The 17,276-nt window shown below is 38.8% G+C and overlaps 2 protein-coding genes across 8 annotated transcripts; one reads left to right on the top strand and one right to left on the bottom strand.

Annotated features, from left to right (window-relative positions):
* Nucleotides 1-2,426: 2,426 nt before the first annotated feature.
* On the bottom strand, nt 2,427-5,600 carry LOC120288105. 4 transcript variants are annotated; one of them, XR_005546366.1, is made up of 3 exons: nt 4,682-5,600; nt 3,483-3,550; nt 2,427-2,611 (listed from the first exon to the last, which is right to left on the bottom strand). XR_005546366.1 is itself a non-coding variant. In XM_039301459.1 (3 exons), exons 1-3 carry the CDS (start codon nt 4,818-4,820, stop codon nt 2,476-2,478), a joined length of 348 nt encoding a protein of 115 aa, XP_039157393.1. In that variant the 5' UTR covers nt 4,821-5,600; the 3' UTR covers nt 2,427-2,475. The 4 variants fall into 4 exon arrangements, 2 of the variants coding, with proteins under 2 accessions (XP_039157393.1, XP_039157394.1); XR_005546367.1 differs by having other exon boundaries at nt 3,483-4,827; nt 4,948-5,600; XM_039301459.1 differs by having other exon boundaries at nt 4,677-5,600.
* A 2,509-nt stretch (nt 5,601-8,109) lies between these two features.
* On the top strand, nt 8,110-13,047 carry LOC120288106 (RHOMBOID-like protein 12, mitochondrial). 4 transcript variants are annotated; one of them, XM_039301463.1, is made up of 9 exons: nt 8,110-8,488; nt 9,709-9,829; nt 9,945-10,064; nt 10,472-10,582; nt 10,667-10,711; nt 11,530-11,634; nt 11,723-11,764; nt 12,470-12,591; nt 12,688-13,045. In XM_039301463.1, exons 1-8 carry the CDS (start codon nt 8,139-8,141, stop codon nt 12,557-12,559), a joined length of 984 nt encoding a protein of 327 aa, XP_039157397.1. In that variant the 5' UTR covers nt 8,110-8,138; the 3' UTR covers nt 12,560-12,591; nt 12,688-13,045. The 4 variants fall into 4 exon arrangements, with proteins under 4 accessions (XP_039157397.1, XP_039157396.1, XP_039157395.1 ...); XM_039301462.1 differs by having other exon boundaries at nt 12,685-13,045; XM_039301461.1 differs by having other exon boundaries at nt 12,470-13,046.
* The last annotated feature ends 4,229 nt before the right edge of the window (nt 13,048-17,276 follow it).

The following is a 17,276-nucleotide window of genomic DNA, read 5'->3' as shown; positions in this document are numbered from 1 at the left end:
AGAGTTTCGGGAGGTCAGAGTTCTCCACAGGCTGGGCTGAGCCGAGGGGGTGTTGATCTCGGACTTGGCTTCGGCTTGGATGTCTGGGTGGAGGATCATCCTGGCGAGAATCCACTCCAGGAGGACGGCCACCATGTCGGTGCCTCTGAAGATCATTTCCTGATCGAGACAAGACCAGCAAATAAGATTTCACCTTTTCGCTTTCATCAAAACGGAGAACACACCTTACAGTGCACTGTTAAGATACATCGACAAAAGAAATCAACAAATGCTGATGCTGAGGCTGTTGAAGCTGATAAAAGGAGAGAAGTGGCTGATACCAGTCGAAAGAGAAGACTGCAGATGAACGACTGAGATGAAGGGTAATGAGGACTGTCATCAATGATGGTGAATTTGTGGAAAAGATTGACACGGATTATGGATCGCTAGCATATGAAATGGATTATAGATCGCTAGCGTATGAAGAAATGGAAAGTTGTTATTCAGTTGAAAAGTCAACAACAGAGGTTAGTTTTGTTAGTTAGTCTTCATTTTCTTAAATAGAAGCGTGCGTGAAGACTCAACTAAGATTTTTCGATATGAATAACAGAGAGATAGAGAGAAAGTGAGAAAGAGAGAAAATCTCCATTGTTGTGAAACTCTCTGTATGAAGTCGAGATGAAAGATTTCTTTCTGCTGATTGATGTACAAGTTTTGTAATACATTGTGATTGAAATAAGAAGAATACAAAGTCTTTCTTGATCAATCTTCGAGCTTTTCAATTCATCTTCTGCTTCTGCATCTCTGATTCTTCAGTACAGAGTCTCTACATATCAGATTCTTCAGCACAGGTTTCTCATCTTCACATGCACCATATGAGATCGCCGACAGGAAATAACAAACAAGCAAAAGGAACATGACGCAACCGATAAACAAGATGGATAAGGAATGAGAATATGATAAAAAGGAGGTGATGGGAAAAATACTCAGATTCTCAACATCTTGGGATGCCCCAAAAGAACGGAAGAAATGCAATATGCAGCATCAATATACACTCGATGCATCCATCCACAATGAAACCAAAGAAACAAAAGAGGCTCAACAGTACAAACTACAAAGCATTCCGCATGAAAAGATTCAACCCAAATTGAGTTTTCCATTGACTATAGATTCAACCCATCTTCCGATCCATCTTTCTCAGGGGCATAACTCATAACTACATTCTGCAACCTCTCTTCTTTGAAGCCAAATATAAGCATCGATTGCTGCTTGGGCCAATCCGGGCCTCACCAGAACAGATAAAAACAAAGCATTTTCTTCCATATCTTACCCAAGAATTTGACTGAGTTTGACGTGAACCCATTTAACCAAAATTCCAGAAGGCAACCAATTCATTTGCTTACCAAAACTTCTTCCTGAACGATCAAAGTATTGCACTCAGCTCTACTTGGCAAACGCCACCATCATTAACCAGGATCTACTCCTTAACCAGACGGAAAACGCAACGTCCTTCCAAATCTGTTCCGAATCTCCATTGAAGTTGAAGGGGATTAAACCGTCCAAATCAAGAATGACAAGATCGGCAAAGTTAGCCATATACAAGAATCAATTACCAAAAAACAAACAGGAAAATTGTTCGAGCTGGGGATTGGAACTGGAGGGGGTTGGTGCGAAACGCAGTCCCCACCTGCCTTCATAGAGGAGTGCAATAGACAATGGCGGCCATGAGGAAGACGATCAAGGGCCGACAAACGGGATGGCAGATTTGCCGCGCTAGGGGAAGTGTTGGAAGTGGCGGGTGGAGATGGAGCAGCTTTTTAAAGATTTTCAATCCTATCTCAGGTGCACCAAACATATAATGTATATTCTACGATCCTTTCTAATCTTACTTTATCATATTGCATCCCAATGCAAATTTGGACAATTAAACGAGCCTAAGGTGTTGCCTTGTATATGGGTTATGTGTTCTTATGGGAATTTGGTTGTCAACTATATGTGCCATACTTGAGGAATCTGCTTAGGTCTCCACTGGGAGAATAGGCTGGGGGTTGCTTGATTTTGATATTAACGCAAGTCACCAAAGATAGAAATACACCATAATCTAATTCAATTGATTAATTAGGCTACTCGGGTTGCACTTGTTAGTAGAAAGGCACAAACAGTCTCTGAATTTTGGTTGAATGTGCAATATTATTCTTTTAATCTATTTAGTGTGACCTTTAAACCTTGATTCAGTGTGGGATGTTATCCTAGACATTTCAATTTATTTGGTGTGGTCCCTAAACCATGAGTAAATGTTCAATATAACCCCTAATCTATATAAAAGAAATTCAAAAGTTTAAGAATCACATTGAATATTAAACTAAATTTTATGGGCTACGTTAAATAAATTAAAAGTTCAAAAATAATATTATGCATTGGATCAAAATTCAAAGACCACATTGAACAAATTGAAAGTTAAAAAATGATACTACATATTAGACCAAAATTGGAGAATTATTTATCTTTTTTCCTTAGAAGAACTATTTGACGAGCCCAACCAGACCGACAGGATGCGTGGATATTGTATTTGCAGCCTTCAGCCATCAAGGGCGCTCTAGATTCAAGATCTCCACGGCCGAATCCCCGGGATCTGCAGTGTATAACAGCATAATGTTAAGCAAATGACTGCTTCAATAACTGAATGCGCCAGAAAATAGAATGTGGTCATCCCAGCTCGGCAAAAAGTGCCAGTCAATGATCGCTTGAACCCAAGTGATGTCAAAGCGATTGGCCACTTCGCTTCACTATGCGGCTCATTTGTTCGATAACCAAGTCAAATTCAACTGCATTTCAGACAGAACTAGTCCGAAAAATCCAAATATTTTTCCCTTTTGTTTTGCCTAAAATTGGAATTTTTGACATTATACCCAGTCAACAAATTGGTACCGGTTTCTCCCGTCGCCCAAACTGAACAGAGTACTTCTACCGGTTTCCAGACCCTGAAATTGAATCTTCTGACCCGACCAGAAAAAGTCTTTCGTCGAGTGGCGAACCAAAACTACCAGTTTGAGTCACAGTTAGGTAAGGTCAGATTTCCTAGCCATGCTAGTAAATTTGACACCACGAGCTACAACAGCATTTACAGGTGACTCCACTTGAGTATTCGTTGGTTTTTCCTTTTTGTAAGAGACTACTCAGTCGATTAAACAAATTCATCTGCTTCATATTAGCTCCCAATTCGCTTTTTCATGCATTAAATCATCATTTTCTACATAATTTAGGAAGCACCTCCATACAATTGGAGTAATGAGATAGCAATAACAATGCCTCAACGCAAAAAGCTAAAAGCTCCGCATAGTTTTACCTCGATTCCACGAGGGCTATTCTGTTGTGAGAAATAAAGTTAACCATCAGACTAGCGTATCAGGCATCTTCCTGTATATGGTCCAAAATAGAACTTTGAATATCGTAAAGACAAATCTAGACTAAAAAGCAATATAACATTGAGGAGTCATGAAAACCTGAATGGCTTGGCCAGGACGCCTGACAACCACCATTTGAAATTTCCCTTGCATCTGTCGTAAGAAGTCTGTTATGAAAACAATTGAAAACCCATCAACATATACTGTAATGGGATTGAGCAGACTAAACAACCGGATCAGGTCTATCAGGTCTAAGCAGAGAGAATATTCAACAAATTATCTTAATTTGAGGAAAAAGCCTACATAGTCCAATCTAATTATGTAGTAGATTAAAGATCATGTCTCTAGGGTGCATTGCACTTATGGACATTTAATCAGTTTGACAGCACAGTCATAGGTGTATATGGGCCATCAAAAGTTAGTAAATAAAGCTGCAAATGATGAAAAGCAATATAAAGAAAAATCCTGCCCAGTTATTAAGCTCACATTGTCACTTGCAAGAATTATTCAATCAGTCTATCCTGCTTGGAGAAAGGACACAACACTCTAAGAAGCCTTAAACTGATAAGACCACCTGCAAAGCTACTCCTACATGAGTCTCAGGAGCTGCGCCTATTGATATCTATCATCAATAATACACTTGCTGAACAGTAATAAATTCATCGCATTTCATGATTTGTATATACTTAGTTGGTTATTTTCTTGATACCTCGATACTCAATACAAATTCCAAGAAAAACATCAAGAATATAGTGAACTTAGAAACAATAATAACAAGAGAGTTTGTCCACTGAGTACTGTTTCATAGAAGTAAAGATACAGATATGTAAGCCGTAATAAACATGAATATCACAAACAACTTCATCAGAAATGTATTAAAACTAACGTATCTAGTCTAATAGTTCCCACTAAAGCAACAGTTTCAGGACCAGGCATGTCAAATTTCTCTCTGAAAGGCTTCATACCTGCAACAGAATTGACATCCTCACCAAAAGATTTTACAACAATAAACTTCGCTACGGGAGCAATGCCAGCTTATGAAAATTGATAAGGTAAAGTAAACAAGGAGCAGCTTCATGAGACAAAATTTGACAAGATAATAAATTGCAAGACAAAGGACAAGAGTTTAGGGCTAAACATATCTATGAAATTAGTGCCACGGATTTAAACTGGAAAATCAAAATTTTTTTCACAATCCAGCTGCATAATTGTCATCAATATCGTGTTACATAATGACTTTTTACTCATTTTATAAGTTTCACATAGTTTTGCAGAAAGCAGTATATAAACAACTTGACCAGAATAAGGAAGGGCAGAATGTGTCTTGTTCAACGTCTCCTCCGCATTGGCAAGAACAAACTGATACATGGTGATGATGTATTTCCTAGAGATGCAACAATTAAGTGCTGAACCCCGATTAGAAATGATCATGCTCATGCAGTACCTAGAGATGTAACATCCACGTGTCAATTCCTACTCTGGTTAGATCAAGGTTCTAAAGAACTGGTTCCGACTTCAGAAGATGTCAAACACGCTGTGTCCTGTGTAAAGTTGATTTTCATACCTGTAGATGTTTCAAATAGATGTGAACCATTCACGATCCTCAGTTTGAAGTATAATAATGGATGAGAGGCTACAACTGTCCCATCCTAACCACCCAACTCCATAAAGGACTTTATGTTTTCTGCATCATCCTTGGACTGGGGATACTTTTGTGGTTTGAAGAGCTTCCACAGTCCCACTGGATGCTGCTTCTCAGCTTTGTCTGCTTCACATCTGAAAATCTTTTCGCACTCTGGATATGGCTTGACATATAAGTTATAAAATTTAAGTGTGCTAGGCTTTATCAAATTTTGCAAGCCTACTGGATCGCCTAGTCCCCCAACGGATCTTAAGTACTTGATCACATTGTATCGAGGAAGGATTTGTTTTTCAAAATTCACACCTAAAAACTCAGGCACCTCGACTAGACACTCCACTTCATAGTTCATATCGCTCAACAAGAAATCAATCTTCCTCTCAATCTCCCCTATCTGATATACAATCAACCTCGGCTCTTTCCACAACACTTTGAAAGCATCTCTGCGAATCAAACCATGCCTGCACAAGCAGTCAAGTCTCAATTTCACTTCGAACCCAGCTTTGAATTCACCTCCCCTTAAAATCTTTTCTTTAATCGTCTCTCGGCATTTTAAAGTCCGTAGCAGTTCCAAGCAACGCGAGTTCCCCAAGTTCCATGCCGAGAACTCTGGGCTCTCTAAGAATCTCGTCCCGAGCCACACTTTTATCAAAACCTAAATGCCTAAACTCAAGAATCAGTGGCTTCAATCGACCCTCCACACTCAATCCCAAAATGCCAGGAAAAGTGCAGAAACACACCGTCCACCGCAGCTTTTGGTATGCCGATTCCCTCAAGAACTCGACTTTCCCCGAAATTTCACTCTCCCCCATTGCAATAACTCCAGGAAACTCCTCCAATATCCTGCAATAAGTGTAATCCCGAACTCCTAAACCCTTCAAAACCTTGAATAGACTACCGAACCTCTCGGACCGACATTGAATTTCCTAGAAAACTGGAGGGTACTTATAATGCCAGCAGGGGAAACACCAAGAAAGCCAAACTCCCGAAACACCACCTCCCATTTCCTCAGGAACTCATGTTCCAAAACCCCGGGACACCGACCCATCACGGAGACCACCAGTTCATTGGGTATCTTGAGCGAGGACAAAATGCTCAGTGATCTTTCGGTGTCGTGCAAGCTGGCATCGAGCAAGAACCGGTTCTTCGCGAGGAAATCAGGCGACTGGGACGGAGAAAGGCCGTACCTTTGGAAGAGACTCGCCAGGAGGCCTGCTTCCCGCGCTGGGACGGCGAAAGGAATCGTGGGTTCGGGCCGGAGGAGTCGCCGCCGACTCTTCCGGAGAAACAGCGGCGCCCCGTTTGGCGAAACGCCAGCAATTGCAGCCGCGGCCTCATCTGGTCAAAAAGAGAATGGTGGGGCTCCGTTTTCTTCTGGCCTGAGCTCGCTTTGCGCGATGATGGCCTGCTGCAGGTTCAGCTGTACGTGGGTACCGAGCTCCCGGCGGCGCTCTCCGCCGCGAACCGCCGCCTCGATTTCGTCGCCGCCGTTCAATATGCGCAGCGAGCTCAATTGAGAAGCTACAGTGTTTTTAAAATTCTTTTAACCGAAAATTCTATTTTTTATTACTATTGTAATGGAGTCCCTATATTTTTAACTTTTTTAATTAAAGCCTACTATTGACACAAAATGTCCAATCAAATCCATTTTACATGGAATTCGTCCAAATCCAACTCCAATAGAGGAGACCCAGGACATCAACTTGGGCAATTGTTCCCGGAGTAAGTAGATTCTAGATTTGAAATTTGGAATTTATTATATTAAAATCGACTATCAGTTTTTTGAATTTTAGATCTATCATATTTTCCTGGGAATTTATCATTTTTTCTCAATCTAATTTCATGGTTTATCCAAGAACCCATTATTTCTTTTGTTCCTTTATTTTGTTTCATTTTTTATGGTAAAATAAATGAGTAATAAAATGGTTCAAAGTAAAATACGAAAGAGGGCAAGCAAGTGAAGGCAAGTTAGGAACAAGCGAGGGCAAGCCGCAAGTGAGCAAAGAGGGGATGAAAAAGAGTTATGAATCGTTTGAGTGAAGTTAAAAGGAGCGAAGAAATAGAGAGAAAGAGAAAAAGATGTCAAAAGAAAAGTTATGGCTTTTAAGCTTTATTAAATTGATAATCAGTTCAAAGTGATTTTTCAATTGAAACCAAAAATTGAATTAATTCTCACTAATTCCAAAAATTTGGAACTAAAAATTGAATCGATTTCCAAGAGGAACCTGAAACTGGATCAATTTTCTAGGTGATTTAGTTTGGGTGCACAACCTTAATGCCAACCATGAATAAAGGAAAGTGGAAGCATCAAAGACAAATAAAACAAAGTTAATCCAATCATCGTCTAAAACTTGTGTTGGTGTTCGTGTAAGCACTATTTAATTTATGTCTTACTTCGAGGGTGACCCAATTGAATTTGACCAAATTAATTTTGAGTAAGAGAAATTCAATTATGCATTGTGTTTAACTACGAGAAGAAAAGTAGAAAGTACGAGAACCCGGTCAAGGAAATAACAAAGATAAGGTGACAAAAAGTAGATTTTTTATGATTTTTTTCAACTAGAAATCCGACACGTTCATCTAAGGTTTGGTATTCTTATTAAGCCAAATGTTTGTGCTTGAATCCCAAGACATTGTGTTTTCAATTTTCATAAGATGCTCAATTTCAATTTTTTAGATTAATTTTATGTTAGTTAGATAATACATAACAATTGATATATGTACTTAGGATTTCATCATCCGTTTATTATAAGTGTATTAATTTATAGTTTTTGTAATATTAATTTAATTTAGTGAAAATTAATAAAGAGTAAATTTGTTCAAGTTTTATGTGATAAATTTTTTTTTTTTTGAAATGAATTTATTAGATGTATACCAATTTAAGACTTTTCATAGTATTGATAATATCTTTATTCTTTTGCATTCTTGATAATTTTATCAAGCCGGCGTTGCCCAACGCTTGCATTCAAGAACAAGAAATTTCCTCAAACCTTAATTTCGGACGTGCTCAAAATCAACACTTTCAAAAAAAACCAAAACTTGCACAGTGAAATGACTGTATTCTCTGAATTGAAATTCTTGATTCAAAAGAAACGCACTTTCGATCCAGAGGAACGATGCAGAGGCTCGTCTCTCTCAAGCTCGCTTCCAGCCTCTCGAGAAAGCTCTCGGGCGCCGCTGCCGCGACGTCTTCCTCTCTTCGCCATTCTCGCCTCTGCGCCTCCTCCGCCGTCGCCGGGCCGAGCCGCGCCGAGCTCGGCGTCTCTTCGCCCCGTTCCTTCTTCCCCGACAACCCATCATGGCGGCTCCTGGCGAGAAACGCCCCGGCGCCGGCTTACTCGAATGCCCTTCTCGGGTCGCCGCTCAAGAGCCTCGCGAATTCCAGAGCTGGGTTTTTCCGGGCGCCCTCGCCTTTCAACTCGCGTTCGGGATTCGGCGGCGGTTTCGACTCCTATAGACGCGGCTGGTCAGTGTTCTCGAGTGTTCTCTGTTTTGTCTTTCTTGATTTTGGGGAATTCTTGATCTTTGTTGGGTTTTGTATCTCGAGGGGCGAGATAATGATGGTTGCATAGAGATTCGGTAATGAGTTTCTGCACTGGTTGTTCAGTTTGTCAATTCAGATCATAACTGACACAAGTTCGGATTTGTTTGATGGGAATTTGGTGATGGATCCTCTGCATTTTCTTTTTGCTTGGGATTTCAGGGGCTTCTATTACCGAGTGGACCAATGAAGAGAGATGACTGTGTTTGTCCCTGTCTTGCTACTGAAAACTGCTATGAGCCAAACCCACTTTCAGACTAACTATATTCATTGGATTCTAATTCTTATGTAAGGGGCAAATAAATGAAAAGGGTGAATATCCGTTCCCCTATTTTTGTTTAGTTCCGCTTCTTGCATTATAATGTCATCTTCATGTTCCAGAAAAAGCCAAAGCAGAGAAGAGAGTCATATCAGTCCAAGGAAATATTCAACTTGCGAAGTATGAAAGGAAATTAGCAACCTTGAATTGTTTCGGAATATTAATTTATGATTTGCCATCCAAGTTCAGTCTCATATTCTAATTGGATCATGATTTGCCTGTTGCACTATTAGGATAGGACTCAAACCAAATATAGTTGTCAGAGGGGTGAGTTTCCACATTAGGCGTAAGGATAGGGAAAGTGGATTTCTCAACGCTCCCAATGAAAATATCAACGAATCAATTGGTTTTAGCTGTCCTCTTTGTGATCTGCGTGCAGCATATGGCAGCTTTGGGGCATGCTTAACAATTAGAGAGTGGATGGTATAGTGCAAGAAAATGAAAAGGAAGATTGTAGCAAACTCGTAAATTCTATTGTTTTTCTTAGCCTAGGTGACAGACAGAGAAAGGGAAGGCTAGTCGGATACAGTATTTTAGGTGGTCGCTTCATCTGGTGCCACTTATTGATGAGAAATTAATGGCCACTTTAAAAGAATGCTTTGTAAGTGTTTCTATTAGCCCTCATAGCAAACCTAACTCAAGGTGAGGGCCACTGCTTAAGCTGCTTTCTAGGGCCGTACAACTGAGCGTTCGTCGACTTTCCTGGGTTAGGATTTGTGGTTTCGACAATCCTGTGGAAACATTATTATCATTCAAGTTCACTTGATTGTAGGTTTGTGTAGCTAAAGCATAATTTTCCAGGGTATTTTTGTCTTCCCATCTGCAGGAAATCATGGTTTAGAAGGCTAACAGTTGACAATGTGGTTCTGGGGCTGATAATTACCAATGTTGCTGTTTTTATGCTATGGCAGATTGCTGATCGTAGTTTTATGATGAAAAACTTCACTGTAAGATCTCCGTCCTAATATGAAAGGTCTCCAATGAGACCAGAGCTGAAGGTGCTGATCTAAATTATAAATTTTCATTTCTCAATCTAACTTAATACTCGATTCTTTCGAGCAGATTTCCTTAGACAACTTTAAGAGCGGTCATCTGCACACGCTGATAACTTCTGCTTTCAGCCATATGACTATGGAGCATTTAATCTACAACATGATTGGACTTTACTTTTTCGGGTACAATGTATGGCTTAACACCATTTCATCTTCTTATTCCTTTCAGATAAGATGCCTTTTTCCCTTAAAAGCTTTCATTTTTTTATGACTATACAATGCTTGTGTTAATCTAGATTCTAAAGCTTTCATGACAGAAAGACTGTAACTTTTATGCAATTTTCATGGAAGAATGGGCAAGTTTTCTAGAGGGAGGGAGAGAGAGAGGCAGATAGAGATTTCTTTCTCTTCAGTTTATGGTTACGATGGGGACCTTTTTTCTGAAATATGTTAGGTAGAATTGTACCGTTTGTGGTCTTGTGCCTCAGCATAAGTAGATACCTTACATTTGTTGTTTGATTTTTCTATTTTGTGGATAATATCTTGTGTTTTTTTTCTCTGATTAATTATGTACCTTTTAAATGGTTGTATGGTTAGATTGGGAGAAATTTCGGACCAGAATTCTTGTTAAAGTTGTATCTGGCTGGGGCTTTTGGTGGTTCAATATTCTATTTGGTGCACCATGCTTTCATGCATTCACAGTCAAAGGTAAACTGAATTTATGGAAATCTGTGCAGAATTATTTTGTGGACTTGTAGTTAATGCAAATTTTGATTACCTCAAACTTTGCAGGGTCAAGGAATGTTCAGCATAGACCCTTCAAGAATGCCAGGATTGGTATGTGTAAATAGAGCAACTAATATAGAGATTGACAATAATTTACGTAAATCCACCAGTCACGTACTGTCCACTTTAAGTTTATTTTTGAATGTGAGTATGTTAACAATGTGAATAGGTCTAGAAAAGTCATGCTTTACTTTGAGATAGGTGATTGTAGTTTCCAGTCCCAAAACATAAAATAGTGCTTCTTATATGGGATAATAGGATAAATGGTCCTGAACTTTGGCCCAATGTGAAAAGTGGTTCCTAAACTTTCAATTTGTTCAATATGATCCCTGAACTTTTAATTTATTTAATGCGATCTCTGAATTTTTAGTACATGCTCAAACTAGTCCCTGGACTATATGAAAATGTTCAATGTGGTTTTTGAACTTAATTTAATGAAGGACAACATTAAACATTTTTATACAATCTAGGGACTAGTTTAAACATGCACCAAAAGTTTAGGAACTACATTGGACAAATTAAAAGTTTAGGGGCCACATTAAATATTAGACTAAAGTTTAGAGACCACATTGAACAAATTAAAAGTTCATATCACATTGCACATTTAGCCAAAGTTCAGGGACCGTTTGTGTCATTTTCCCTTCTTATATTCCACACATCATGTTGAGGTGCATTATCTATAATCCAAAATAATGCTCATAGACATGATCAGAAGTAAAGCATACTTCTTGGTGCTGCAAGTGTGTGATATCATTTTCTGGAATATCCTGGGCTCAGTTTAGGGAATAATCTCTAAACCTGCAACTGTGCTGTAATTCAACTGGCGTGTTGAATACTTGAGTTTTATCTGACTTATGATATCCTTTTAGGGGGCTAGTGGAGCTGTCAATGCTATCATGCTACTTGATATATTTCTCTTTCCAAAAGCCACACTCTACTTCGACTTTATCATTCCAGTTCCTGCCATCTTACTGGTAATTCTTCTGTGGTTTTGATAAAAATGTCGTTATTCAGGAGGTTAGTTTCAATCTCTCTCTAAATCAAACATCAATTACTTGTTAGGGAATTTTTCTGGTCGGCAAAGATGTGTTGAGGATAATCCAGGTATGCATTGATTCTTTTTTTATTTTTATTTTTGTTTTTTACTTTCTATAGGATCAGCTAGTTTTTTGCTGAATTACCTGTGTCTTTCTATGATGATCAACATTTTGGTCAGTTAATCCTCGATTGGATCTAGATGAATGAATGATATGTTACGGTGTCGTCATGATTGATGCATAGTGATAGGATAACTAGTGTAAAGCATGATTTTATCAAATCTTATAAAGAAGTATCTCCAGCAACGATGATATCAAGTGTGCTGATTTCTTCGTATTACTTAACAATCGTGAACATTAAGATACGTGAATCAATGTGACACCACATCTTCAATGATGTGGTGTATCACTGATATACATTCTCCTAATTTAGAACTCAAGAGTAGTTTTTAAAGAGATGTCCTTGGTGATGGTCGGGAATGAGCACTCTTGCTAATATAGCAGCATGAGCATACTAATTCTGAATTTAGAATAGCTTGCAACTTGTGAATAATATTGCAAATTATTGCCTGTAACTTATCAAGTTACTAACGAAGTGGCGGCTTTTTTGTCAAAGAAAAAGAGAGACTCTTAGTTCACGAGTGTCAGAAACTGTCCTCTGCCATCTCAGGAAATTTTCTGAATCTGTCGTGTACTAAGTGCCTGTAAACTTGCATAATTTTTTTGGACCAACAAGTCTGGAGTTGTAATCCTAAATTTTTGGTTGGTTCAGGGAGACAGTGAGATATCCGGATCGGCTCACTTGGGAGGAGCTGCAGTTGCAGCTCTCACATGGGCCCGACTCAGGAAAGGGCGATTTTAAATCTTCGGCTTCTCATGTTGAATTCGGCATGGGTATCTAATTTTTTTTTTCCTGTTCACTTCTTCATTTTTATGAAGGGGGTGTCAAGGTGATTGCCTCCAACGTGTTGCTGAAAACTTTTATAGCAGAAACGGCTCCAGAGAATCTGTCAAATGCTGAAAGTGATGACATAACAAGGGATGAGGAGCTCTTTAATTTGTGCGAAAGGGCTTGTGCACCATGACTTCTATGGCGGGAGCATTACTGACGTACACAATTAGAGAATCTTTGCACAACTCAAGGTTCACAATAGATCTTAGATGTTGCTGGTATATGTTTGCTGCATGCAAGGCCTGAAATATATGCGGAGATCTTTTGTTGATTCTGCACTGGGAAGTATGAGCCTAATTGTCACTGTTGCTCACTCTGTGAGCAGAGCACTTTGATGTGAAAGTATCTGTCAAAATGGCCAATAGTGCAGGTTGTATAAGGATATGCAAAGAATTTATCTAGTAATGAGTTTCTCCTGCAACTATGATATTTCCTGGAAGTTCTTCCCGAGGCATAGCAAGTTATTTACATTAGTATACCATTCTCAGAAAAGCTATATTCACACATTTTTTTATAGAAAAAAAAATGATATTTACCTTTGCTTACGGATGATTATTATTCATCTATGCGTCAAATTCCTATCGGGTTTGAAACGCAGGATTCAGATTTTGTAATTGGTCTTACATAGAACCATAATGTGGTCTACACCAAATCATATTAAGCTAAGAATGTTAAAATGCTAGTGAATCACGTGTATGTGATAATCTTTGATAATGTTAAAATGCTAGTGAATCACGTATATGTGATAATCTTTGATAACGTTTGGATAAATGGGAATGGATGATAACAGTAATTATCGGACCGTGTTTTTCGAAGTTCCCTCCAACAATCAATATGTTTAGTGGTGTATAATAATAGATGTTACTTATATTTATAATTTGGTAATTTTACACGTAGACAATGTTTATAACTTACTATCCATTGATCACAAGAGCAATGAGAGGAAGTGTAAAGAAAGGAGAGAAAATGAGTAGAGAAGGTGCTGTTCATTTCACGAAAAATATCACATTCTAGGAAACATTTTTTTTAGAAGTCATTTTCTAGGAAAATGACTCTATTTTCAGTGTTCGGTCAAAACTAAACTTTAAATGGAAAATATTTTCCACCGTTCGTTAGCTAATTTAATTGTTTGGGAAAATATCAAAATTGAATTTTAATATTTTTAATTGACCAAAAATTAATTTTATTATATATATTTTTAAAAATGATTTTTTAATTATTTATTATTTTTCTTTCTTTTTCTTTTTTTCTTTTTCTTTTCCTTCCTCCTCCTTCGCCGCTACCACCTCCTTCCGCCTGATGATGGCCGACTTCCCGCGGTTGACCAAGACCCGGTGGCCGGTTCGGTGAGCTCGAGGCTCGGTCGATCTTGCCCGAGCTTGCTGCGAGCTCACCGGATCTGGCGGTGGAGCTCGGTGAGCCGTGAGCTCTGCCCAAGCTGGCGAGAGCTCTGTCTTGCCCGATCTAGCAAGGCCCGATCTCCGCTTTGCCAAATTGGGCTAGGCGAAGCCTCACCGGCTGGGATGAGGCTCGCCCGCCGGGTTGGCTTGCGGCGGTCGCCGCGACGCCGCCGTGGCTGGTCGTCGGTCGCCGCCAAAGAAGAAGATGAAAAGAAAAGGAAAAAAATTAGAAACTTGATTTAAAATAAAAGAAAAAGAAAAAGAAAGCATAAAAATAAAACGAAAATATATTGATAAAAAGAAGTAAGATGGAAGAAGTTATGGAAAACGTTTTTTTCCTCACTTTTAAAGGTTGTTTTTCCAATGATGGAAAACATTTTCCTTGACTAGTTCATTTTCCGTGAAACGAACGCCGAAAAATCCGAAAAACGTTTTCTAGAAGTCATTTTCCGTGAAACGAATAGACCCTATATTTTCACTTAATTCGCTTGACTTTATAAGTAGAGAAGGGTATTTATACCCAAACAATATGTATAGGTTAGGAAATTAGCTACCTTACGTAATCACAAAGTATTAAATAATATCCTCGATATCTAATTATACCTCTAATGATATTCTCTAGTAATTAGTACTAGGCAAAATGACCAGATTAAGCATGAGGGGAGTGTTAGAATATTTAAATATTAAATCATATATTTATTTAATAACTTAAACTTTTAAAACAGTCGGCATTGTTCTCATCAAATCTCACAGAAAATGTCCTCTAACAACCATTAGTTGTGGTTGGAGGAAATTATAGCTCATAAACTAGATATATGATTGTTTAGTGTAAAATGACTATTTAGAAATTTAGGTTGGTTTTGTCTACATATAATTTTATGAGATGATCCCTAGTGTAGCACATTGAACCATGATAATGGCAAAAGTATAGAATTATGCATTGTTATTGATTCAACCAAATTTTATAGATCCAGGGCCACTGAAGAAGCTGTATAAAAATAAAGTGCCAACCAAGAGTCTCAAGAGCGGATTAATGCCTGGAAATCACCGGGAGGGTGCAGCACGAGAGAAATAGAGTCGAAACACTTCATTGTTGAACGACCATCCGGAAACGACCTCAGATGGAAATTCTTAGCATGGGCCATCACTGAGTAGGGGATTGCATTCAGAAGGTGAAGCCGAATGTTCTCTGGAATGTCACTAGCACACGTAGGGTCAATGTAATAGGGGTCTGTTAGTGCTCCTAACGTTGGTAAAAAGACCTTAAAACTCCAAATGCTAGAATGTCGGAAATATTACGATCCGGGTCTTTTTGATTACATTTTACGTAACAAATGGATAGTCGAGACTCAAGACAAGCGTGGTGGTCGGAGGAGAGTCGCTCCGACCTATTGAGTCGACCATCGGCTTCTATCTTCAGTCTCTTTTGACAAAGCCACCTGACTCCAAGCTGTCGAGGCTTGCACACATCACAGCTCATCACTCCACTCTCGCTCACGGACGCTCCTTCACAACCTTCGGTCATTTCTCTCACGCCGCAGACGCTGTGCTCCACGGGGACCAGGGGCAGCGCGTGTGCAAAGAAGAGGAAGGCATGGGTTGGCCCTTACATTGTTCTTTTCTTCTCCTTCTTGGGCTCACATTGTGGGTTTAAAGAAAGAAAGAAAATTGGGCCGAAAATATGATGGGCCAAGGGAGAGGGATCTTATGGGACCGAAAGTTTAAAAAAAGAGTTGGCCGGTGTGTCCGGCCCACTTGATATATATAGATATTCATTTTTATCTCACCTATTTTTATTCATTTGTTCTACTTTTTTATATCTACAAATTTTTAAATATTTTCATAAAATAAATATATACTTAAAATATCGACAAAAATTCAAATGTCAACGAGAATATATAACAAACCAACCGAAAATTGAGACGTGGTAACTAGGTCCATTTATAAAAAAATTGTCTTTTTCTCCCCTCTCTTGTGCTCTGCTCTCCATCAGTCCTCCACCCCTTCTCTCTCTAGAACCTTCGCTAAAATTCGCCACTAAATTGGCACGTCGTAGGCGAGGAGATGGGTTCTACGCCGTGTACAATAAGTCCGGCATGCTAGCCACAATTTCAAAGTCCCCGGAGGTCGAATGCGTCGAGAAGTTGTTGGCAGAGATGGATCAGAGGCGGTGGCAGAGGCAGTGGCGATGGCAGTGGCGTGATCCATCGGACTGGAGAGAGCAGAGCTAGTCGTGAGTTGGGCATGAGCGAAGGGTTTAGAGGGAGAGTGGGGTTTAGGCGTGGGGTTTGCAAAGATCGAGAGTAGAGCGTGTGAGAGAGAGAAAATTTTTCTAACATATGAGCTCGATTGCCACGTGTCAATTCCTAGATGGTTTATTATTTGTCGTACTTGGCATATTTATCTATATTGTAAGGTTTAACCTAGACTATGCCGTCTCAATTTCCTTCGTGAAACAGAAGCATGTGTGAAGTCTCTCTTCTTTGTCCAGATTCTCTGTTGAGTCCTGCCGCATATTCATCTTCAGCTTGCCATTTACGTGTAAGGCTTTGTTCATTTTTTGGAAAATGTTTTTGAAGAAGTCATTTTTCAAAAAAAATATTTATATTTTTCAGCATTCGGGTGAAACTTGAAAATTAACTAGAAAATATTTTCTGCCGTTCAATTTGGAAAATTTGATTAGATTTTCCTCCGAGCACTTATTTTAATAATTTTTTTATTTTCTTTATTTCATTCTTATTTTTCTAAAAAACGATTTTTAAATTTTTTAATCTTCCTTATACATTTTTCTTTTGTCCCCTTCTTCTTCCTTGGCTAGTCGGAGGCCATGCGGCAAGCGTGACCGGCCAAAGGTGACCCTAGCTCGTTGCCGAGCTCACTAACAAGCTCGAGGTCGCCTTTGGCCGGTTACTCTTGTCGTGTGGCTAGCAATCGGCCAAGGAAAAGAAAAGGAAAATAAGAAAAAGAAAAAGAATAAAATTTTATATTTTAAAAAAATTAAAAATACAAAAAATAAAGAAGTCGGGATTGATAGGAGTGTGAGATAAGAGAGAGTGAAAGAAGAAAATGTTTTCCCTTATTTGAAAAGTGAAAAATATTCTCTCATTTTAGAAGACTTTTTTTTTTTTTTCCTTCATGGGAAATGTTTTCCCAATGCAATTCATTTTTTTTTTTTGTGAAATGAACAACTAGAAAATTTAGAAAATATTTCTTTTGGAAAATATTTT

The sequence above is a fragment of the Eucalyptus grandis genome, chromosome 9, assembly GCF_016545825.1.
Source record: "Eucalyptus grandis isolate ANBG69807.140 chromosome 9, ASM1654582v1, whole genome shotgun sequence".
Classification (NCBI taxonomy): Eukaryota; Viridiplantae; Streptophyta; class Magnoliopsida; order Myrtales; family Myrtaceae; genus Eucalyptus; species Eucalyptus grandis.
The sequence above is the reverse complement of the archived record's forward strand: the minus strand, read 5'-3'. Positions and strand labels throughout refer to the sequence as shown.